At 32.9% G+C, this 26,540-nt stretch overlaps 3 protein-coding genes and 1 long non-coding RNA gene across 4 annotated transcripts; all 4 read right to left on the minus strand.

Moving 5' to 3' along the window:
- Positions 1-751: 751 nt before the first annotated feature.
- On the minus strand, positions 752-3,305 carry LOC107478312 (uncharacterized). The gene is made up of 4 exons (XM_021130003.2): positions 2,182-3,305; positions 1,840-2,076; positions 1,565-1,670; positions 752-1,474 (listed from the first exon to the last, which is right to left on the minus strand). Exons 1-4 carry the CDS (start codon positions 3,303-3,305, stop codon positions 752-754), a joined length of 2,190 nt encoding a protein of 729 aa, XP_020985662.2.
- Positions 3,306-3,367: 62 nt separating this feature from the next.
- LOC107478322 (uncharacterized) lies at positions 3,368-4,459 on the minus strand. The gene has a single exon (XM_016098466.1). The coding sequence runs from the start codon at positions 4,457-4,459 to the stop codon at positions 3,368-3,370; it is 1,092 nt and encodes a 363-aa protein (XP_015953952.1).
- A 5,115-nt stretch (positions 4,460-9,574) lies between these two features.
- Positions 9,575-10,378, minus strand: LOC107478332 (uncharacterized). Its single transcript, XM_016098476.1, has 3 exons — positions 10,211-10,378; positions 9,941-10,042; positions 9,575-9,835 (listed from the first exon to the last, which is right to left on the minus strand). The coding sequence occupies exons 1-3, from the start codon at positions 10,376-10,378 to the stop codon at positions 9,575-9,577; spliced, it is 531 nt and encodes a 176-aa protein (XP_015953962.1).
- Positions 10,379-23,200: 12,822 nt separating this feature from the next.
- On the minus strand, positions 23,201-26,199 carry LOC127743867 (uncharacterized). The gene is made up of 2 exons (XR_008005183.1): positions 25,784-26,199; positions 23,201-25,691 (listed from the first exon to the last, which is right to left on the minus strand). It is a non-coding gene; the product is annotated as an uncharacterized LOC127743867 (long non-coding RNA).
- Between the last annotated feature and the right edge of the window lie 341 nt (positions 26,200-26,540).

Genomic DNA, 26,540 nt, shown 5'->3' on the forward strand with positions numbered 1-26,540 from the left:
GTTAAAAAAATCACATCTAAATTTAGTTTGCAATCATTTGAATTAAGTTACACATTTAAATATTCATTTCACATTCTAATTGACACATTTTGAAATTGAATCATAGCCAGCAAAATTTTTTTTTCTAAGTTATATCTAACTGAAGTTATTCTAGGAGAAAGAAACTTTATTTTGGCGCTAAAAATTTTGTACATTTTATTATAGATGGTAATTTGACTTTTGCAAAATAGAGTAACTATAATTTTTAATTTAGAGTAAAGTTTACAGTTAAATAAAAAGATATCAGATTGTAAATTTTATAATCTTAAACATCATTGTGAACAATTAAACATAATTACTAAAATTTGGAACTCTGCACGTTGGATTAAAAAAACAAGGCGTCAATAAAAAATTAGAGTAGATCAACCTAAAGCTTAACAATTTTCTGCCGTTTGATTAAAATATAATAAATAAAATTTTGCACATTGTTAGAAAATGAATTTCTGTGCAGTTAATTTTAATCTATCTTTCTAATAAATTAATAAAATAATAATAAATAAGGATAATAAATACACTATAAGGGTAAAACTAATATTGTAAATTTTAACAGTTAAAATTCTCCTCGTTACTATTGTGGTAAATTAATGTTGAAACGTTCATTTAAAAAATACATAAATTAAGTATATACCACTAATTAAAATCCTGCAAATCACCAATGCCAATTTCGTCCTCAGAAACATTGTGATTGTTTTCAGCAACATCCACTTCATAACTAATTAAAATCCTGCAAATCACCAATGCCAATTTCGTCCTCAGAAACATTGTGATTGTTTTCAGCAACATCCACTTCATCTGATTCTGGATCGTTAATGTCGTCCCGTACTAATGGAAATTTTTCTAGATTCTCTATTTGCTGCTCACAAAATGGTATGTCCTCCACCAAAGACTCATCTGGATCCTCCTCATTCAAATCTCCCATATCATATAAATCTCTGGGTTTCATGTGACATACAGAACACCAACCTTCGTCAACTGGATCGTCAACATAGTAAACCATTCTCGCATCTGTTGCAAGAATAAATGGCTCATCTAGTTCAAGAGCACCCGTGTGTATCAACTCTGAAAACCGTACACTCGTGATCCCAAATTCATCTACCTTAATGCCCTTATTAAGCGTGGTATCAACCCAGATACATTTGAAGAGGATAACCCTTAGTTTGCCAAAATAGTCTAACTCTATTATATCGATCACTTTTCCGTAGTATGTACTGTCAAATGATACTGAAACAGGATTTCGTCCACGGCTAATACTAGTCGTAATTGCAGACATGACTACACCACTATTTTGTGTTTTAAGTCCTTCATCTTTATTTACCGTGCGAAACTTGAATCCATGAATGTTATACTCTTCGAATCTCTTTACAACATCATTAGGTCCTTCTGCAAGCCACTTGATTTCAGGAGTAATATCGTTTGCATCATCTATATACGCCACCTGCATGTGATAGATTATTCTGATTTTAAAATGCTTTCACAAATTAGAATATAGAATAGGAAAAGCATTAAATAAATGTAACTAACTCACATAATCCCTAAACCACTCATGGAATTTGGCGTGCATGTATTCTTCAATGAGTTTAGCTGCATTTCTTTTACCGCGGTGTAACTTGGAAATTTCACCTCTGCATATCCTGTTCAAGTAGATAATACTTACACTTTAATTACTTAAATATAATTAAAAATTTAAACAAAGATTGCCCTAGGAATTACTCGCGAAATTTGTCCAGTAATGAACAATTTGTCAGCACATAGCGATGAGCCTGTGTTTTCTCAATTGTTGTCAAAAAACTAATCTTTTACGATCTGCGAGGACTTCCTCTTGCTGGAAAAAATTCAGCAAGAATGTTAGAACAACTACTAGGAGTGTTGTCATTTTGATCGTCGTTATGATTTGGTCGGTTAAACCTTGTCTCAATCTCATCTTCCTCTAAATATCTGGAGCAAAAAGTTAGACATTCCTCCATCAGGTAACCTTCAGCTATACATCCTTCAGGTGCAGCCTTATTCCGGACATACGATTTTAAATGGCCTAAAGTCCTGTTTGCAAGAAGATAAAATAAATCTACAAGGTCAACAAATTACAAATAAATCCAACCAATTTAGTGATAACATGATGCACAAAATATTAACATAATAGGATACCTTTCAACAGGATACATCCATCTGTACTGCACTGGACCAGCAATCATTGCCTCTTCTGCGAGATGAATAACTAGGTGAACCATCACGGTGAAAAACGAAGGAGGGAATATCATTTCCATGTGGTAGAACATCAATGCAATTCGATGTTGAAGTTTTTCTAAGTTATCAATGGCTAGGGATTTGCCAGACACTTCTCTAAAATAGTTACACAACTCTATTAGCACAGACGTCACCTCTTTAGGAAGGGATCTTCTAAAAGCGATCGGTAAGATGTGCTCCATGAGAATATGTGAATCATGGCTCTTTAGGCCAAAGACCTTCCTTTTCTTCAAATCAATGCATCTAGAAATATTAGAAGAATAACCATCTGGAAAAGAAACACTTTTAAGAACACTAAGAAAAATATCTTTGTCAGCATTTGTCATTCTGAAACAGGAAGGCGGGTACTTGGAAGAATTAGTGAAAGGATGGAGCTGTTCTCGGATTCCCATCAATTGCAAGTCCTTACGGGCTGCCAAGTTGTCCTTAGTCTTTTGTTTGTCATCAAGTACAGTAAACAAAACATTGTCACAAACATTTTTCTCTATGTGCATCATGTCAAGACAGTGACGAATGAGATTATCCTTCCAGTATGGTAAATCCCAGAAAATACTCCTCTTTTTCCACTGCAAAGGGTTGTTGCCAGCATTGAGAGCCTCATGTGATCTTTTGCGACTGCTCTGAATTTGAGACAAAATAGCACTGCCTGATAATGTTGACGGAGGGCCTCTTAGTTCGGTAGTGCCATCAAATGAGTGCATGTTTTGTCTATACTCGTGGTTATTGGGTAACCACCGACGATGTCCCATGAAGCAATATTTCATGCCATGCTTTAACCTCCTGGATACTGTATCAAAGTTACATGACGGACATGCAAGACTAGTATGTGTATTCCACCCAGACAGGTTATCAAGACCTGGAAAATCACTTATGGTCCAAAATAATGCAGCATGCATGCGAAAAAACTTTCCATCAACAGAGTCGTACACGTCAACACCCTTCCATAGTTCTTTTAACTCATTAATAAGTGGTTGCAGAAAAACATCAATATTATTACCAGGCATCTTTGGACCAGGAATTATCATAGACATAATAAGAGAGGCTTGCTTCATACAACACCATGGAGGATAGTTGTATACATACAACATCACCGCCATATGCTAATGTTGGAGCTGAGAGTCCCAAATGGATTGAAACCATCGGAAGCCAAAGCAAGTCGTATGTTACGTGGATCTTCAGCAAACTCCGGATATAACAAATCAAACTCCTTCCATGCTTTGCTGTCTCTTGGATGCTTTAACTTTCCATCTAAGTTAGGAAACTCTGAATGCCAACGCATTAGTCTTGATGTTTTAGAGGACATGTATAACCTTCTTAGCCTAGGAGTGAGAGGAAAGTATCTCAATACCTTTTCCGGAATTAGCCTCGGCATATGTTCAGCTGTGTCCAAAACTCCTGGATTACTGCTGGTGTTATACTCTGCTTTATATCGAGATGCATTGCATATTGTGCATTTACTCTTAGTCTCATTATCTGGACCCCAGAAGAGTATATAGTTGTTTGGACATGCATGAATTTTTTCATATCCCAAGCCTAGCTGCTTAATCATTTTTTTTGCTTCATAAAATGAAACAGGCAGATTTGCATGAGGAAACGCTCTCTTTAGAAGATCAAGTATCATCGAGAATGTCTTGTCAGTCGCACCGCATAGCACTTTGATATGATACAGCTCAACTATAAATGATAACTTGCTATACTTTGTACACTCGGGGTATAATCTGCGATTTCCATCCTTTAGCAACTCTCGAATCCTATCAGATTCCTCTTGAGTATCATCTTCGATATGAATTGGAAAAGAGTTGTTCCTCTCTTCAACGGGCTCATCATCAACCCCATCAAAGTTGTTGGCAGCTGAACCGAAGATATCGTTAAGCATATCCTGTAGCGGAGCTCTTTCCTCTGATTCGCTAAGGTCATGGCTTGATGATGCTTCTTCATGTTGTACTACACTTTCTCCATGCATATACCAAAAAGTGTATTTTTTTGAAAAACCTTTTTGGAGTAAATGTGCTAACACCTCAACTCTAGTCCTCATGTTCTTAAAACCACATCTAATGCACGGACAGATAATTTTTCCATTTACGGCAACCCTTTGAAAGGCAAAATCTAAGAAGTCAGCTACACCGCATTTGTACTCCGCTGTTGTAATTGATTTATCAATCCAACTCTTGTCAATCATAGTTAGACACTCTGGTCTAAATGCCGAGACATGCAAAATGTAAGTATTGAAAAATCAGAGAAATGACTAAATCTAAAAAACTTTAAAAGATAATAAGTTAATGCATAGTTGACACCAAATTTATGAAATTCTAGAACCGTAGTCAGAGACAGTGACAGATCCAAAATTTCTTTCAATTGGGGGCATTAATTAAAAAATTAGAATAATTTTATATATTTTTTTACTATTGAATCTTAGTATTCATTAGCTATTAATCATGTTATAAAAATATATATAATAATATTTATACAAAATAAAACAAAGCATGATTGTTTGTATTGAAAAACATAAACAGGAATATTTAACTAAAAAAAATTAAAAAAGGAAGTTAAGAAGTCTTACTAGGAAATGGAAAATCAGAAACCTGCAGTAAAATAGAAGAGAATTAAAATAAAAATGCGAAATGGGGTAAAATTTATTGATTGAATGAGGGGAAGGGTGCAAATAAATTTTTATCCTATATAATACATGGTACGTTATAAAGTGTCAGAAGGGATATTTATCCTACAATCTCCTATCTAAATTTGTCTTTGGAACAAAAAAAAAAGGAATTTAAAGGGTACTGACTTAACTAATTTGAATAAAATAATTTGCTCGAATTAGCAAAGTATGACTTGAATGGCAGGTTAACAATATGTTAATAATTTTCTAGAATTTCGGATTGAAAATTTGCCTTTCAGTATCATATGAAATAATTATATTAGAATAATTAAATAAATATAAAAAATAATAAATGTGATTAAGGTATTACTTTGGAAAAAAAAGTTTAATTTAAAGAAGAATAAAAAAAACTTTAAAATACAAATTCATAAAAATTCTAAAAAGTTAAATTTATTCTTGCTCGTATTAAAATTAGAATGCAGGTTATTCACATATATAAAAAAATTTGGTGGCATTTATAAGTATTAATTAGTATGTTTTAATGATAAAAAACATTAAGAAGATAAAGACATACTATAATAACGATATAGTATCACGACACTCTTTGACCTCCCTACATTAATAGGGACGGATCCACTATCTTAGTGGGAGTTTGAATAAAATTGATTTTGCAAACTTGATTTTGATGAAAAGTAAGTTTGTGTTAAAGTGATTTATGTTTGGCAATCTTTACATCAAAATGAATTATAGTAAAATAAATGTTGTTTGGATTATACTACTCAAAATCACTTTTAGACAAAAAAAATTACTAAAATATACACCAACTTAAATAATTTTGGTATATTATCTTATCATTTTAATTTAGATAATTGAATATATCTTATTAATAAATTCTATAATAAAATTAACATTTATACACTAAAATAAAATAATATATAAACATTGGCAAAATATATTTTTAATTAAAACTAACAAAATATAAATTTTATAGAGTACTAAGAATAATAAAAAAATTAAATATTTATTTTGGTAGTAATTGAAATAAATCAAAAAAAATTTATGATATTTTTTATATAGTATATTTTTAATACTCTTAATACTCTTTTTTAGTATGTTATAATTTATTATTATTATTATTTAGAATTCATTTTTTGTGATTTCCATCCTTTAGCAACTCTCGAATCCTATCAGATTCCTCTTGAGTATCATCTTCGATATGAATTGGAAAAGAGTTGTTCCTCTCTTCAACGGGCTCATCATCAACCCCATCAAAGTTGTTGGCAGCTGAACCGAAGATATCGTTAAGCATATCCTGTTGTGGAGCTCTTTCCTCTGATTCGCTAAAGTCATGGCTTGATGATGCTTCTTCATGTTGAACTACACTTTCTCCATGCATATACCAAAAAGTGTATTTTTTTGAAAAACCTTTTTGGAGTAAATGTGCTAACACCTCAACTCTAGTCCTCATGTTCTTAAAACCACATCTAATGCACGGACAGATAATTTTTCCATTTACGGCAACCCTTTGAAAGGCAAAATCTAAGAAGTCAGCTACACCGCATTTGTACTCCGCTGTTGTAATTGATTTATCAATCCAACTCTTGTCAATCATAGTTAGACACTCTGGTTTAAATGCCGAGATATGCAAAATGTAAGTATTGAAAAATCAGAGAAATGACTAAATCTAAAAAAACTTTAAAAAACAGGAATATTTAACAGGAATATTTAACTAAAAAAAATTAAAAAAGGAAGTTAAGAAGTCTTACTAGGAAATGGAAAATCAGAAACCTGCAGTAAAATAGAAGAGAATTAAAATAAAAATGCGAAATGGGGTAAAATTTATTGATTGAATGAGGGGAAGGGTGCAAATAAATTTTTATCCTATATAATACATGGTACGTTATAAAGTGTCAGAAGGGATATTTATCCTACAATCTCCTATCTAAATTTGTCTTTGGAACAAAAAAAAAAGGAATTTAAAGGGTACTGACTTAACTAATTTGAATAAAATAATTTGCTCGAATTAGCAAAGTATGACTTGAATGGCAGGTTAACAATATGTTAATAATTTTCTAGAATTTCGGATTGAAAATTTGCCTTTCAGTATCATATGAAATAATTATATTAGAATAATTAAATAAATATAAAAAATAATAAATGTGATTAAGGTATTACTTTGGAAAAAAAAGTTTAATTTAAAGAAGAATAAAAAAAACTTTAAAATACAAATTCATAAAAATTCTAAAAAGTTAAATTTATTCTTGCTCGTATTAAAATTAGAATGCAGGTTATTCACATATATAAAAAAATTTGGTGGCATCTATAAGTATTAATTAGTATGTTTTAATGATAAAAAACATTAAGAAGATAAAGATATAGTAGAATAACGATATAGTATGTTTTAGTGACTAAAAAAATTAAAAGATGAAGACATTTATAATTATTAAATAATATGTTTTAATGATTTTAAAAATAAGAAGATACCGAAACAGTTATCATCAAATAAAGACTTACTTGTCCTTTGATCTCCTTAATCTTATCTCTTCTATTCTTTTTTCTCGGTTGCAACAAAACAGATGTGGTAAACTCTATGGAATGAAATAGAAGAAATAATACTAATGACCCATGAGTAAACCAACGGTGAACAAGTATTGTATAATAAATTTTATGAATGATTGAAAATATCAGCCCTTATCTATATAACACTATAAACTGCACAAGTTTAGGAATTAGTTACTCAATTCTGTTAAATAGATGACTAAGTCTATTCACATATCTTATCTTGGCCGTTTTAATCTTAATCTTTTATATAAAATATATCTTATCTATTATCTGTTTTATTTTTTCTTTTATATTATTGTTATTTGTTTTGTACCTGAATATTTAAATTTTAAACACGTAAATTCTAAAGGCCTCAACGCAGCCACCAAATTGTTATAGCCTTTTATGATTCATCTCTTTTATTTCTGGGCACCCACATCTTAATTTTCCCCACCCTTGTTTCTTATCGAAACAGGACGCTAGGAATGAGAAGAGGAATGCCAAATAACAAGCCATGACTACTTTCTAATTTCTGCAATCGAATAAGGTATGCATCTCGAGCGGCCTTTGGTTTTCGAATTCAAGTTGTTCTTCCTCTTGTTCTTCTTCTACTTCGTCACTATTTTTCTTAAATTCAAATTAGAATTTGGGGCTGGAATTAAGAAAACACATATTACACATGCAATTATACAGGCTTCCCCAGTGGCTCTGGTGGTGCCTAATCCCTCTGCCGCTGGATTCATGGCATCTCGGAAGGCAATAATAACTAGGGGCGCCGCACTTGGACGAGGAGCTGCCGCCACAGGGTTTATCCACTTCTTGGCTCTAACTGAAGCCTCCAAATACAGGAAGGATGGACCTTTCCGGTATCTTTTTCATCCTTAATAAAGAGTGGGTTTGAACGAAAATGTTTGTCAGAAGCTTCTGGTGGGTTTTCCGTTGTTCCATTAGTCTTTGCAATCAGGGCAGGTGCAATTAAGGTTCAAAATCATGGCATGTGCAGTTTAGCTTCATAAATTTAAGCTTTCTTTGGTCTTGAGAAGCATTTATTATTGTTGAAATATCTTTAATTAAAAAGGAAATAGATTACTGGTGTTTTCATAAACTCTGTTGCTCTAAGGATTCACGTAACTATTTGATAAGCTTCTGTGAAATGGCACTGCCCCTTTTTTACTCTCAAAAGCAAGGGGAAAGACCAGAAGAGGAAAAAAAATTATTGGCACGTCTTAAGTTTTTCAGGGTCACGACAATAAAGCGTCTCTTTTGAAGTGTACACAACTATCTTCTTAGATCCCTTACAAGAATCTATCATGTATTATATACATACTTAGTTGAGACTTTTTATCGAGAAAATTGTCCATGTTATAATTTAGTGTTGTTAATAAGTTTTCTGGTGTCACTTATATTAGGAAATTTTCTCAACAAATTCTGTATAGATGTCTAAATTTTTGCAGTGATCGTTGGGGGAATAGCCAATTTTGCAACTTATGCAATTGCACATGCTATTCTTGTAAAAAATAATTGTAGTTGCTTTCTTGTTGCATACCATTGGTTATGAGCATGAAAGCAGTAGGAATGGTTTTGAAGCTTACATTTGAAGGCACAAATCAATTCTAGGAATTTCTGAGCTGATTTTTTACAATGATCTTGTTAGGATGTTATATTTTACAGATTAACTACGTGAACAAGGTATCATATTTAGCAGTGATGATGTAATGTATTCTGTTTGCTGCATATTTGAGAATTAGAAATAGAGTCATCTCTGCTGTTTGTAGAATTCTCAGAATATTCATCTCCGGTTTAGATGAATATGTCTATGGCTTTTTCTGAATTAAAAATAGTATGCAGTCTCCCTCTTTCACAACGTTAATGTTATATACTATTTTCATTTATGGAATTAACAACATTACTATTAATATCAAGTATAAATAAAAATGTTCACATGGAAAATAAAAGAAAGTAGAAAACAAAGCATAGAAAAGCATAGTAAATTGAATTGGAAATTTCAAGTACTTCATACATTGATGATCGAAAACCAAATGTGACATTAAACATAAAGAATAAGCCTATATAAAATTGGAACAGGAAACTAACAGAGCTAAAGAACTAATAATATAGTGGACTTATGTTAAACGAAACTAAATTAGAAGCACACTAGACATAATATTCTCCTGGATACCAAATTTCACAAAATTGTCTAGCCTTTTCACGAGCAATAGGATCCAAATTATCCTTCCAAAATGGTTTTTTGTTGAGATCAAAATCTTTTACCGCAGCATGGGTCTCTGGTGATTCAGTTGTAGAGCGAATATATCCTTTCTTTTGAAAAAACCTTGCAATGTATTGTTTAATGATGATTAATTGTTTTCGACGTGCCCACTCAAACTCGCATGATGGCTTGGTTTTAACGCTTGTCTACATACATAAAAAAATGCACTATTTTATCTACAGTGTTATATATAGGTGTGAGCAAACAGTTTTGAAAATAGTAAAAAGGAAATAACAATATATTTTTGTTACCTTTAGATCCATTAGTATAACATCTGCATCCCATTCAGAAGAAATAGTAAAATATGGAAATCCATGCTTTTGCAGATATTGCACGCTAAGTGCATATATCTCCTACAAAATTATTCAAACAGACCGAATAATTATAGAGAATTATTAAATGATAACATTATGTTAAATTGGATAATAAAACACATATAGAATATTAAAAGCAGAAAACCTCTGTAATAGAATCCATTGGGGTATTAGTGTAGAATGCATGTGAGAAGGGCGACTTTTCACGGTGTGAGCATTGAGTGCTATCAGCCAAGAATGCACATTAATCTTGTTACACCAAGTATTGGAGGCCACATCGAGTGCGTGTTGCAACGAGGAGAATGGAGAAGCAGAAGCCATCTCCGATGCAAACTTGATGCTTCCACAGCATTCAAGCAAATCGCGCTCTTCCATAGTAATCCAAGTTGAATTTTTGTTGCAAGGTCGTGCAATTGTCATTTTGTGTGACCTACTAAGCAACAAATACATCAAGTTTTGAAAGCATAATTAGTAATATTTTTCATAATTTGGACAATCAGATTCATATAAACAAATCAAAAATTTAAAAATTACTGAAATATACTGACCAAAAATTAGTTCTCATTCATTTCACACCCCAATTCAAATTATACTCTTTATCAAGAGTTAAAGATGGAATTCAAGACAGAATGTAAACTTGACAATGAAAAATTTTTTGCATGTTTTTTATTATTTGTATTTCTTACCTTTTTATTTTTTATTATTTATTTATGGTAGAGTTAAATTTGGATTTACATACTTAAAGAACACAGACACTAGTCACCAAAAAAAAAGAACACAGACACTAGTCATAACAATCATCACTTTCAACACTACAATAATAATCCATAGTGTATATGAAAAAAATAAGTAATTTAAAAAATTAGTTTCTTTTAGTACTCTCTTGTACTCTTCATATAATTTTAAGATATTTAACATTCAGCATTATTATTGTAGCATTAATTTATCTTCTAATAATTTGATCAACAATGTAATAACTATTATATCAAACATGCATCTCAAACAGAATCAGATTTAAATTCCGTAAATAAATAATAAAGAGTAAAAAAATAATAAATACAAACATAACCATGATAAATAAATAAGAAATAATAAATTATATTTGATAAAAAGAAAAAATGTGCATAATAACAATGAAAGAAAAATTGAAACTGCAAATTATAATCCATCTAATTTTCATACTCTTAATGAACAACATAGCCACTATTTAATCAAGAAGCCAAAATTAACCCCGTTTGCAGAATTGTAAATTATGAATCACCTCTAAAATTAAATAATTAACCTACCTTAGTTATTCTCAGCGGCACTGGAAATGAGGGAGAAGAAAGCAACTATCTGGATTCTTGAGAAAAACTGCACCTTAATTACGGTTTAAATTTAAGAAAAAGATAAACTGCATAACAAAGTTTTGAATGAGTTGGAGGGAATGACCAAATTAAGCGCGGAATTGAAAGTGAATATCGTTTAATTTTTGTCACGGTCATAATTGGGTCTGTGGCAAATTTTAAAATCCATCTCAAATTGGCCACGGACAAACGAAAACGTGGAAAAATTCCGTAAAATTTGGCCACAGAGATATAATACGTTGCCATTACATATCACGGTCCATAAACTTTGCCACTGATTATCGTTCGTGAGTACCTTCCCGTTGGTAACTCCCGTGTTTTTGGTAGTGAATCAGTTACCAATGTATTTATATATAAATATATTATAACATGTATTTTATATTAGTGGCTGATTTTAGTAGTGTACGTGTAGCATGGCTAATTTTTTTTATCAGTTTTAATTTTTTTACTCAAGTGATATTATTATATGATACTAAAATATTTATGACCAAAAGTTTTAAAGTGTGATTCTTTATTTCATATTGATCTCAAAAAAAAAGAATTTTAGCAAATAAAAAGAAAAAATTATTTGTGTAAAGTTTATACAAATCTAAAAAAAAGTTCTTACATGAGAGAATACATAAAAGATATAACAACAATATTTGATGAATGAGATAAGGCTAAGCACTTTTTTATTTGAATATAGAAACAAAAGTGGTATTAAATTTGGATGTGGGGAATACAGGTGCTTCACAGCCATGTGGTGTCAGTAGAACAGAACTCAGACCATGCGAGTTCTTCATCAGTAAAAAAATTGAAAACAACAAACAACTCGGAGGGTTCGTTTTCTAGCTTCCAAAATTCATATTTGCCCATCCTCAAATCGGACCATGCGATTTCTTAAGCAAAATTTTAAAATCAAACAACTCGTATGGTCCGATTTGTGTACTCTGAGTTTTTTCAAATTTTTTTAACACAAATCAGACCTTTCGATTTGTGTATTCAATTTTTTCAACTTTTTAAACACAAATCGGAAGGTCCGATTTGTATACTCCCATAATTTTAAAAAACACAAAAAATTATCATATTAAAATATATCACTCATTTTACTTCCATATCAAAAGTTTTTAGCCTAAGGCTAAGAGAGAAAAAGGAACATAATTTGGAGAGAAAATAAGAAGAGTCTTCATCTTTATAACACTATCACTATATATAGCTGCTGGTGTAACTGATTTTATGTCTAATTTATTATAAAATTCTAAATTTTTAAAAATTAAATAATTAATTATTTATGAATTAAAGTTTCAAAAAGAAAAAAAGAATACTACTTGGCCGAAGCCAAAGGAACGAAGGAAAAAATAAATCAAATGTGGCTTTTATATGCACATATATATATTTTCATCACATGACACCTAACCCCTCCTTAATCATCACCTTCACTTATTCATTTCATTCACTCATTTCATTCACGGAACCATTTGCATGGCTGAGTTTATTTCAAGGAAAAAAAAAAGAAAAAAAAAGAAAGAGAGCCGAGAGAGGAGAATGAAACCGTGACCCCATCAAGAGTTTTCGACTTCAATTTTTGCGATTTGTAATTCCAATTAAAAATCTAATCTGGTAAAAGTGTTTGTATCTTTTTTCTCTATACGTTGGCATTATTTTTGTTCGATAGAAGTTGACAGTGACGTAGCTCCTCTTCCTCTTGAGTTCGGCCAATTGGAGTTCTAGAAGGTATAGACGACTTTTTCAGCAGCTCGGTCAAAAAGTTCTTCCAGAATTTTCGTTGACTTTGAATTCATACAGAAGTAGAGGATTTTATTTTAAAATTAACTGTTTTAATTTATGGATGCCATGGAAGTCTAGTGGATATTTACAAATAATTTATGATTATTTAGAATGACTAAATGATAATTTTGAATTGCATTTGTGACTGAATGTGATGAATATGTATTTGATTTCTTGATTGTTTAGGAATGCTAATTCTTATTATTGAGTTGGAAAGTTGGTTTAATTTGTTAGTATTGAACTGAGATTTGAAAATGATTTCTGATTTTGGAAATGTTTAAAAAGTGGTTGAGAATGGTTCGGTTGGGACCCGAAAAAGGTGGCAAAGTTCGAGTTTTAGGAGAGATGTTGTCGAAATTTTATAAAATCTAAGGTTTTATTTAAAAAGTTATTTTAGACGATTTGGATTTGAAAAATGATATTATTTAATTTTATTTAGTTAAGAAAAGAATTATTCTCTTCTGAATTCGATTTACGAAGGAAATGTTTATGTTTTAAAATTAAATTATTTAAGAAAGAAACTATATTTTGAGAAATTGTATTATTTAACTTTTGATGTCGATTTATTAAGAAAAGATTTACGTTTGGGTTTGATTTATTAAGAAAGACTTTATGTTTTGAGTTTGATTGTCGTCCTCCCTAAAGTCTCGAGACCCTGCCGTGAGATTTATTTAATAAATGATTCTTTTATAGAGGTTTAAATTTGAAATGATTTTGAAGTTAGGTTGGGAAAATCATGGTTAAGAAAGAACTGATTTTTGTATGAAAGAAGAACTTACTGTAAGTAAAGTGTTTTCAGAGGTTTGGAAAGGTTATAAAGAGAGGTGTTGGTTTTAAATAAAAATGACTTGAATCCGGTTTATTAAGTAAAAGGATCTCTGCCATAGAAGAGTAGAGAGCAGTTACTGAAAAGATATTGAGTGTTGTTGGGCCTTAGTGCCAAGTGTCTAGTGAGGACGACGATACGTAACGCTCACTTGACACAATAGAGACGGCTCAGTGAGGATGGCGATACGTAACACTCACTGGAGGTCGTAGGCTTTATGTGTGAATGATTGTGCAGGGATGCCCGTGTGTATGGAATGGCTTCCAGGAGAAAGTGGCACATGCTTCAGCTGGAGAATCAGCGCCTGTAAGTACTTGCAGAGGTCATGTTCGGCATACTTCAGCTGGAGAATCAAAACGTGCAAGAAGTGGAAACTTGCAGAGGTTATGCCGCTGGAATGCCTTATCTGACTTGCGAGTCGGATTGCATCGGGTGCGGGTCAAAACTGACAAATGAGCTCATTACCTGCGATAGGACTAGACATGCATCATCTTTGTTTGCACATTTGCATTTGGCTATGTTTGCTTGTATTACTTCTCTGTGATTGTGCTGTTTGACTTGTTTGTGTGTTAGTTTGGATCTCTTACTTATGTTGTTGGTTCACGGATGCATTGAAGTGTGATGTTGTGGTTGAGAAATGATTATGTGGCTTAGAGATGGTTAATATGATTAATTTTGTGATTAAAATCTGTTGGAGTTTAGAAATTTAGAAAAAAAAGTAATTGGTTATCTAAAGTAAAACTAAGTATTTTTAGGAATTTGATAAATATAGTTTTATTGAGTAAAGTTAATTATTTGCATTTTATTTTATTATTTTTACTTTTACGGCATTCTTATTTCCTACTGAGAACTAGTGGTTTGTTCTCACCCCAAAAATCTTCCACCCTTTTAGTAACACAGGTTCGAAAATTCAGTAAGAAGCTACAGACGATTAGTAAATTTACTTGTGTTTTCTGTTGTTTTTATAGAGTTTTCTCGTACTTGTTGTTTTAGCTTTTATTTTATCCAGAGGAATATGTATTGTATTCGAGTTTTATATTGAATTTAATTATATAGCATCTATTACTATTAATAATTATGTGATTATTATTATTGAAGATCTTTGATATGTGATTTTAATTACTAAAAGCCATTTTTTCTGGAATTTTCTTAAAAATTAAAATACGATATCAACGTAAATACTTAATATTAAATAGATAATAAAAAAAAATAATAAACTAATAACTCTTTATTTTTAGTACAATAATAATGTGCTAAAAATTAGAGTGTTACACTTATAACACAAATAACTTCTCTTACTTCTTCTTTAAACTTTGACTTTTATTATTTTGACTTTACAATGCTTTACAGGGTGGTGCTGATGAGAAGATAAGGGAGGAAGAATGAAAGTTATTTGATTTTGACAAGACTAAAAAATAATGTCTTTATTTTTTTTTCAAGTTTTTTTTTTGTTTTTTCTTAAGTATCAAACCACAATACACAAAGATATTAGTTATATCTTATGTATATAAGTGTCAAACAAAATATAAAAACTTTTTCATTAAATTTTATACGTCTACATCTCCATTGTCTTAGTTTCTTTATGTTTGTGTTGTAAAGGGAAGCTTAATATACTATTAGTTTAATTATTCTATTAGATTCTATAATTTTATTAAATTTTTAATTAAATTTAATATTTTTTTATATAAAAATGACTTAATTACAAAATTAAAAGCAGTATAAGAATCTAATTAAAAAAATAAAAATCTAATTGTAAATTTAGTAAAACTAAGACCAATAATGTGATAATAAAAAAAGGAAAAGAATAATTTTAAGAAGTAAAATATATAAGTTTTAATAGGAGAGAACTCAAAATGTTTAGTAAGGAGTTTTTTGTCAAAAAAATTTATTCTTATTCGTTGAAATTATAGCATAGAGATACTATATATACGTCTCTAGAATTGTAATTGAAGTTAATAACAATAACAATATCTTTATTCACATCATCTTGTAGAGTTAGTTAGAAGAGATATTTCATATTATTTTTCCTCTTTACAAAATATATAGCGAGTGCATTATTGTGAGTAGCGTTCAATTTCATATTACTATTAGAAGTCAAAATTCCGTTGTAGACTCAACAATTGGTATCAAGAGCCAATGTTATATTATTCATTATTTGCGTGGTAAAATTCAATTTTGAATATAGTGGCTTCTACTAGTGGTAATGTCAAAGTAGGCAAATATGGAATCGAGAAGTTTAATGGAAAAAATTATTTTTCTTATTGGAGAATACAGATGAAAAATCAGCTTATATCACAAAAATTACACAAGACACTGGCAGGAAAAGAGAAAAAGCCGGAGGAAATGAAAGATGAGGATTGGGAAGAATTAGATCTTGAGGCGCGGGTTGCAATAATCTTATGCCTTGAGAGGAATGTTGTTTTTTTTGGTAAATGAAGAAGCAAATGTAACAGGCATTTGGGCAAAGTTAGAGAGTAACTTCATGACGAATGTAAGACTCCTAAATTTTTAAAAATTATTAATAAATTATTTATGATATATTATATTTATTTAAGATTATATTTTTAGAGATTTTTATATAAAAGTTGAGTAAACCCTTATTTATTATTTAGAGTTCTTATAATTGAAAAATAATGAATAGTTTATATGCCTTAAATTTTAATATATAGATTTTTAACCTTATTTTATAAATAAAAGAGAATTAATTTACTTATCTCTAATTTTTACTAAATTAGTATTTAACTGAAAATTATTTAAAAATTATTAATTAGAAGACATTTTTAAAGATGGATATTTTATATTTAATTTGATTTCTATTATTATCCTACTTTTTATTTAAATCATAAATAGCTTGTTTTATAAAACTTTATTCAACCGTAAGGAAATTATTTGAATGCTTTAATGCTGCTGCTTTGGAAATATAAACAAGACATAGCACTTTATTTTATTTAATAATTGTTATGATAACTAGATTTAGCAATTCTGGTTCTGATTTTAACTAAGAAAAGATTGGGAGTTAATTATCACTCACTTCTTCCCTTTTCCTTTTCACGCTAAACAAAACCCTAACCCCTTCTAAGCTTACCCTCCACCGCCACACTCTTTTTCCCAATACCCAGCAATACCCAAGTACCCAACGTAACTCCAAAATAAAAAAAAAAAAAGAACCAAAAGAAAGAAAAAGAAACATCACCAGCGCAGGAGAGAACCGAGGGGAGAGAGAGAGTGAGGCGTCTGAGAGAGAGAGAGTCAGAGGGAGCTGCTACGCCGTTGCGAGGGAGAGGAGGCGCCGCTGCTGTTATTGCCTCGCCGTCGCCGATTGATGGAGGGGGAAAACACGTGACTGAGGGAAGCACCCAGGAGATGCGAGGAAGAGGAGCCGCCGCGCTTTGCCGCAACCAGCACCATCGTTTCCTGCGCCGCTGCTGAGTCAAGACGTCGCCACCGAAGCCTATCGCCGCCATTCGCGCCTCTATCGCCGTCCGAGAAGCTTCCATGGTCGTTGCCGTCGAGCTCACAAGTGAGAGAAAGAGAGTTGCATGTGAGAGAGAAAGGTGTTGCGCCGCCGTTCTTTACTGTGCAGCCACCGCCACACCTTGTCATCGCTAGAGCTGCCACCGCCGCATGCCACCGCCGCTTCTCACCGCCAAGGGAAAACCTTGCCTACGCTGCTGCCTTCCAGGCTAGATTCACCGATTAATGCTCTCTGCTGCCTTAAACACTCAGATTAATGCTACTGCCGCCAGAACGGGTTTCCTGGTCTAATTTCTGCTTCTTGTGGCTCCACCGTTCTGTTTCTCTGTAGCTGCAGTTAGTCTTCCATCTAAAACCCTTATAATTATTGATGTCATATGCTTGTTTTGATTCAATTTTTGATATATGTCCTTGTCTTCGGTTTCTTGAAACTATTTCAGTCACTGTCATTGCAATTCATATTGACACGGTTGTTATAAGAGGTGTCGGGCTGTTGTTATTTCCATGGGGGTTATTGTTGTCACTGTCGCCATGAATTGAAAGAAAAGGGAATTACCACGATAAATTACGCGAACTCAGCTAGTTGAGGTAGGGATGTCTTTCTTAAATTTGTTTTCCTTTTCAGAGTTGTGATAAATCGATATTAATGCGTGAAATACATTTCTGTGATTTCGTAAGTCTTATGAATTGGATTGAGCTGTTTTGAATGAACGAGATTATTAATTTGATTGACAGATTGATCGATTGAGAAAATTGGGTGTTTTGATTAGTTGAATGATATTGTTAAAGTGGTTTTTCTTGAATTATCGGATGAGATTTATTATTGGCATTTAGTTTAACTTTAGAAAAGGTTTGATTTTAGAAAAGATTGAATATTGAAATCTGATTTGATGCCGGAATCTGATTTTAAAAACAAATTTGGAAAGGACCTGATATTTGAAAATGGCTTGTTTACTGAGAATAATTTACTATTTTGAAAAAGGTGCGAACAAGGTTTGAGGAATGGTTTGGTTTGAAACTGTTTGAGAAAACCGAGAGTTCTTAATCATTGATTGGATTTTGGATTTTACAGTTTTCTTGGATTTCAGTATGGTTGTGAAAATGGTTATTAGAAATGATTTGAATGATTAACAGGCACTTGGTTTGGTTTGGTTGGGACCCGGAAAGGGTGGCAGTGTCCGAGTTTTAGAGGAGATGCTGTCGAAATTTTATAAAAATAGAAGTTTTATTTGAATTAGTTATTTTAAAAAGGTTTAATTTTAAGCATTATATAGTTTAAGATTACTTTATTTATCAAAGGAAAAGTTATGTTTGAATTGGGAATTGTTAGTGAACGGAATGGAAAGAAGGACGATGAGGATTTTCTTTGAAATATGATTTTGAATGAAATCCGATAAAATTGGAAATGAGGTATGATTGATGAATGATAATGATGTTGAGAATGACTTAGACATTGATGAATGTTGAATGAATTATTTATATGGCTTATGAAATTGAAATATCTGAGACACGAGTTTCCCTGGATAAAGTGCTGTGGCTTGCCACCATGTGTACCAGGTAGAAAATTCGATACTCTGTTGACCCTACGACGTAAGTGTGACCGGGCACTATATAAATTCCCGGGAATGTTACCCCCATTGAGCAATATTGGTTATTTGAGAAAAAGCTATGCATAGACTCTTGGGGATGCACGTCGGGGGACAGTCTAAGGACAATTCAGACTTGTCGGGTTGGCTGGATAACCGACAGATGAGCCTCATCAGCCATAGGACAGGCATGCATCATATGCATTTGTATGCTTTGCTTGAGTTTGAACTTGTTTTGGTTTGCCTAATTGCTAAACTGTTCTTAACTGTTACTTGAACTATTTGCTGTAATTGCTACCTACTTGTGTTTTCCTTGTCTGTTTTGCCTGTGTTTGTTCTGCCGTGCTACATTTGAGAATGAACTTTGGTGCTGAATTATTGATTGTGCTGTTTGATTGTGTGTTTGGTTTTTGATTGAGATTCTCTTATAGGAAAGGAAAGGTTTCGGATTTCTAAAAGATTAAAAGTTATTTCTTTGAAAAGGTTCTGAACGATTATTCATTGGTTTTTAAAAGATTCATAAGGCAATGATAATCACTGAGCTTAAAAACAGCTTTCTTATTGAATATCTTCTTATGACAACTTTGAAACTCCGTGGTGAGACCGTGTGGTTAGGTTCTCACCCCCCTACAGGTTTACCTTTTCAGGAACCGGGTGAAGAAGCATTAAGAAGAGTTATACTGCGTTTGGTTTATATGCTGTTGTATTGATTAGATTATTTTTCTTCCCTCGTCTTTGTTATTACAAGTTTGTAAGAGGGATAGGAATTGTATGTTTTATATGTATAATATATTGAACTATTATGTAAGGAGTCTTGTATATGAATGTATGCCTGTTTTGTATTTTTCTTAAGATAAAGTATTTATTTATGGTTTTCAAAGAAATCAACGATATAGTGTCGAATCACAGGCTCCTATTTTATTATTTAGTATGTAAAGTGGTCGTAATACTTCTTGCTATTAGAGTAGCGCAGCCGGAAGCGTGACTTCTGATAGAGAGGGTGTTACAACGAAGACTCTAACTAACAGGATCTACTTAAAATCCAAATTGTATACATGCAAGATGGAAGAAGGTACCTCAATCCGAGAAGATATCAGTAAGTTTGATGGGATTATATCAAACTTAAAGGATATAGATGTGAAGGTTGATGATGAGGATCATGCACTCATATTGTTACTTTCAGTATCGAAGTCCTATAAAAATCTGGTGCAGACATTAATGCTGGTGGGTGACACTTTGACCATGGATGAGACGAGAGCATCACTTTTAGCGGATGATCTACGTAAGGTTGCTACAAGTGTAATGTCATCTCTAAATGAAAGAGAGTATAATGATCAAGCACAAGGATTGTTCCCGATTAGAGGAATGACTAATGAAAGAGGAAAAGGTAATAAGTGTGGAAAGTCTAGGCCAAAATCTAGACCTCATATGGAGAGAACATGCTTTAAATGTGGAGAGTCTGGACATTTCAAAGTAAATTATCCAAATAAGAAGATAACTTTCAAGAAACAGAACAATGACAACCCAAAAGAAAAGCAAGAAGCAAGCTATGTCTCAAATGATGAGGAGGATTGTTACTTTGTGACAAAACAATCTTATGAAATCTTCGATAATTAGATTCTTGATTTAGGAGCATCTCACCATATGTGCTCAAATAGAAAGTGGTTTACTACCTATCAAAGCATAAATGGTGGCACAGTTTTAATGGGCAATGATCATGCTTGTAAAACTGTGGGGTTGGGTACTATAAGAATCAAAATGTATGATGGAATAGTAAGAACCTCAAAAGATGTGAGACATATTCCAAACTTGCGGAAAAATCTTATCTCCATAGGTTTGTTGGAGAAAAATAGTTGCAAAATAGTTGCGGAAAATGGGGTACTAAAAGTTGTTCGTGGTTCTTTGGTAGTGATGAAGGGAGTTCATCACAGTAATCTTTATTCCCTTTTGGGGACAACAGCCATAGGTGAGTTAGCAGTTGGAATCGGTGAAAGTAGAGATCAAACAAATTGCACAAGAATATGACACATGCGGTTTAGACATATGTCAGAGAAAGGTCTATCATTGCTTTGTGGACAAGGTTTGCTGAAGAATATGAAAAAACCACAAATAAAATTTTGTGAGCATTGCGTGTATGAAAAGGCACACAGGGTGAAGTTTTCTACAAGCAAGCACAAAAGTAGAGGGTTGTTATTAGACTACGTGCATACTGATGTTTGGGGCCATCTAAAGTTACTTCCAAGGGTGGCTCCAGACTTCCAGGTATTTTGTTACTTTTGTTGATGATTATTCCAGGTATGTTTGGGTTTACTTCCTCAAGCATAAGAATGAGGTATTCGACACTTTTAAGCGATGAAGAGCAATAGTTGAAAACCGAACAGGTAGGAAGTTGAAAACTCTACGATCAGATAATGGCACAGAGTACACGGATGGGGCTTTCAAGGAGTTCTGTGATCGAGAAGGCATTGTGAGACACTGGACAGTTAGAGAAACACCATAGCAGAATGGAGTCGCTGAACGACTGAATCGTACGCTACTTGAGAAGGCACAATGTATGCGCTCTAATTCTGGGTTAGGCAGAGAGTGGTGGGCGGAGTCGATTGCTACAGCTTGCTACATAGTGAACCTTCTCTAGATGGAGACACACCTTATAAGGTGTGGCCAGGAAAACTTGTAGATTACGAGAAATTTAGAGTTTTTGGATGCACAGCCTATTATCATGTCAAAGATAATAAGCTTGATGATAGAGCTAAAAAGACAATCTTTTTAGAGCATCCAATAGGTGTTCAAGGGTATCGTCTTTGGAGCGTAGATGATTCTAAGTTTGTAATTAGCAGGGATATTACCTTTGATGAACAATCTATGGTAGCTTTGTCTAAAGATACGAGCCAGATGATGGTGATGTTCGAAAAATTTCAAATACTCAAGTGGTGGAGATAGAGTCTAAATACCAACAAATAGATTCTAATAATGTTCAGGTGGAGCATCCTAATGCTACTCAAGATAATGCAGAGGATGAACTTGATCATGAAGAGATTTAGCGAGAAAATGCACATGCATTACAACAGTAGTAGCATGATTCTTTGGCATCCACTAGGCCAAAGAGAAATTATAAATTTGTTGAAAAGTTTGGGTCAGACAAGCCGCTGAGACATTATGGACAGATAAACTTGGTAGATTATGCACTCTCGGTAGAGAATGATGAGCTAATCACCTTCAAACTTGATATCAAAGACAAAGATGGAGAAAGCTGGTTGGTCGCCATGGAAGATGAAATGCAATCTCTCCATAAGAACAAGACATGGGAGGTGGTCCCGTTGCCTGTGGGAAAGACTGCAATTGGTTGTAAATGGGTGTATAAAAGAAAAGAAGATCCTACTAAGTCAGATGGTATAAGATTCAAAGCTAGGTTAGTAGCAAAGGGATTTGCACGAAAAGAAGATGTTGATTACAATGAGATATTTTCTCTTGTGGTGAAGCACACTTCCATAAGGATGCTTTTGAGTCTTGTTGCTCAGGGTGATCTTGAGTTGGAACAGCTAGATGTAAAGACATATTTCTTGCATGGTGATTTAGAGGAAAAAATTTACATGTATCAACTTAAGGGTTTCAAGGTTGAGGGTAAAGAAAATCAGGTATGTCGCTTAAAGAAATTGTTATATGGATTGAAACAATCTCCTCGACAGCGGTATAAGCAATTTGACTCTTTTATATTAAAACAAGGTTTTTCCAGAAGTAATTATGATTGTTGTGTATACATTCATAAGTTTTCTGGAAGTGATTATATCTATCTTCTATTGTATGTAGATGACATGCTTATTGCTTCTAAGTGCAAGGTGGAGATAGATAGGTTAAAGGTTCAACTTGGTAAAGAATTTGAAACAAAAGATTTGGGTGTTGCACGAAAAATTATTCGAAATAAAAATGCTAAGCCAGTAAATTGTTCTTTAGTCAGGGAGGTTACATTGAGCGCTTTATGTAACACCTTACCACACTAAGTTTTACGCTTAAGTCGTAAAACAGAGGTGGTGTGGTATTACGACCTCTAAAATAAAATGAGTACATATAATAGCAGAAGAATTATAATATGCTAGGAGCCTTGAAGAATAGAGGAAATAAAAATCACAAAATAAAAGCGCAATGCTCAAGGAATGAGTTAACTTGCGTGTTAAGGAAAACATAACTATTAAACATATGATAACAGAAGTAGGAATAGATTGCCAAAGATACAAAATAACAAGCTCCTAACTTAGCCGCGAAGTTAAGACTGGCCGGAGAATATTTACATATATATACATACATATCCAAAACCCAAAGTACATATACATAATCCTGCCTCTCCATAAACCTCTAAGAGGATAAAAAAGAACAAGTTAAGCGGAGAGAAAGCTAAGTACATATTTATTTATATCTTTACAACAAAACTACCCAGTAACCCCTCCGCTTTAAGAGTCCAGACGCCTAACGAGATGCCTCTCGACCTGCATCTGAAAAACAACAACATAGTATGGAATGAGAGCCAGAGGTTCTCAGTATGGTAAAGGTGCCACACACATAATATATAAGGCCCTGGGAATGCCAGAGGCAATCCTAGAACGCCGACACTCAGATTAAAGTGCTTAAAGTATTAAACATTAGCCATAAAAGGTGATTTTCTAAAAATATTTAATCCTAACTTAACTTAACCTTAAATCTATGTCCCATACTGCCATTCTTCCATACCTCCAACTCCTTCATGCATTCTCACAGACAAATAGACAAATAAGGCAAACACAAGAAGGTTACAGTTATTACAGGTAACAAACACACATTTAGCATGGCAAGTACATATAGGCACACCCAATTAAAGCACAAGCAAGTAATTCAAGTAATATGCATATGATGCATGCCTGTCTTATGGCTTATGAGGCTCATCTGTCAGTTATCTAGCCAACTCGACAAGTCTGAATTGTCCTTAGACTGTCCCCCGACGTGCATCCCATTGAGTCTATGCATAGCTTTTTCTCAAATAATCAATATTGCACAATGGGGGTAACATTCCCGGGAATTTATATAGTGTCCGGTCACACTTACGTCGTAGGGTCAACAGAGTATCGAGTTTTCAACCTGGTACACGTGGTGGCAAGCCACGGCACTTGATCCAGGGAATCTCGTATCTCATATTATTTAAATTCATAAGCTATATAAATAATTCAATTATAATTCATCAACATCCACATCATTCTCAATCACATCTCACTCATCATTATACGTCAATCATATTCAATCCTTATCCTTCATTATCACACCTCCCATTCCGTCCATCAATAGTTCCAATTCAAAACATAATTCATTCTTTTCTAAATGAATCAAACTTAAAACATGCTCATTTTCTAAATAACTCTAAATCAAACCATATAACCTTTGAATCTAAATCTTTTTAAATAATCATATAAACAAAATCTCTAATTTTCATAAAATTTCGGCAGCATCTCCTCTAAAACTCAGACTTTGCCACCTTTTTCGGTTCCAAACCTGCTTTCTTTTCAATTCAACATACCCTTCCTCATCATCATAACAGTCACCACAATAAATCTACCTTAGATCAACAATTATACTCATACAATATTCAAATCCAACAACCAAAATTCAACTAAGGATCATAGTTCACTAATCTTAGGCTTCTAACACAAAATACCTCATTATCACAACAACCTCCACAATAGTTATACCTCAAATCAATAATTCATCAAATCATTAGTAAATCAACGAGCACCAAATCAACCATGTTCATCAACAATAACATTCAACCATAATTATCTCCAAATTAACATAACAACATTCACCATCCAAAATTAATAACTAATTATCCAATAAACTTCAACCAAATATATTCATCGACAAATTACTAAATATTAAATATACTCCTACATTCCAACTTATCCTATGGTCATCTAGCCTAAGTTTTTACAGAACATTATATATTAAATGCAAGAAACCTAAACCATACCTTGGCCGATTTCCACATAACGACCAAAGCTATTTATTCAAAACCAAGGCAGCCCCTCAAAACTCAACTAATCCGCTTCCTCCAAGTTCCAGTATTCACAATTTCAAGTTCCAATTATTTATTCACAACCTAATACACATTCATAACAAATATATATCCAATTTAATACTCAAAGTTCAAATTCAATGAAAATAAAATAGAATTATCATATCCTCACCTTACCCAAGCTTCACATAAGCAAGAGTGGAGATTTTTCCAAGGTTTTAAAAACCGGACCGGTTATTAAACCGCTCTAGTCACTGATTCACTGGTTTACTGGTCTAACCGGTCTAACCGTGGTTCAAGGTTCAACCGGAAAAACCATTTTATAATAAAATAATAGATAAATTATAAATAAACATTCTAAAATATAATTATAGTTTAATATAAATTTTAAAATATTACATAAAATGTCATCATCCAAACCCAGCCATATGATCTTATCAAAATACAAATACTTTAGTGAATAAACATAGGCAAACAACTCTACCACAATCAACAAAAGATAAAAAGGAAGAGAGAACAGAGAGACAAACAACATATATCACACATTCATATATACAACAATTGACAAGTAGAGACACGAACTACATAAACAAATTGGAAGCTTGTTGGAAATGGCATTATCAAAACTGCAGAGTCAAGTCTGCAATCTCCCAATCTAAAAACATGAGAAAGTACCTATGAAAGTTCTCAATTACAATTGTTACCAATAGAAACCAAAATAAAAATGGGTCAAAAAATGCAACTTACCCATTTTTAATCCTAAGCTTCCCTGTATTTCCTATTATAATCACCAACCTAAAAATATCAACCATTTGACAAAAAATCCATAGTTTAGTAACAGTTTTCTATTAGCATCTGTGTTGGTCCTGGTAGCAAGATAAATTCACAGCTTAGATATTCTTGATTTTTTGTAAAGTGGGTTCTGTTAACAATTTAATCATCAATCCTCAATTTAATGAACAAGATTAACAAGATTTTTAATTTAAGCAAAAAAGCAGTGAGCAATGGGCAACGACAGAGTCATCAATCATCAATTCATCATCAATCACAGGTTCACAAAAACCCACTGCAAATTAGTCAATAATTATTCAACTCAGTAACAAGTAACAACAACAAAATTCACAGCTTTAACTAACAATGATTATTCAACAAAGTTCACAGTTCACAGTTCAATTCACAGTTCACAGTAACGAAAAATTAATCAATTATAGTTAAAAATTATTAAAAATGCAAAGCATATTCAATAATCATGCAATGATTTCTGAACAAAGCATAAAAAAAAACGAAGAACACATGAGCTCTGAGTCACTATCCTTCGATCTCTGAGGAGGACGGATGGCGACAGCCGACGGCAACAGACGACGGCGACAAGATGACGGCTGCCGAGCACGAGGAAGAAGCAACGCGCCTGCGACGGTGACTGCGAACAGATCGAGGACTTGGAGAACTCCCCTGACTGTGATGCACGAAGACTCGAGAAGACAAACCCCTGACTGCGACAGAC

This window comes from Arachis duranensis, unplaced genomic scaffold (genome assembly GCF_000817695.3).
Source record: "Arachis duranensis cultivar V14167 unplaced genomic scaffold, aradu.V14167.gnm2.J7QH unplaced_Scaffold_165934, whole genome shotgun sequence".
In the NCBI taxonomy this organism is placed as follows: domain Eukaryota; kingdom Viridiplantae; phylum Streptophyta; class Magnoliopsida; order Fabales; family Fabaceae; genus Arachis; species Arachis duranensis.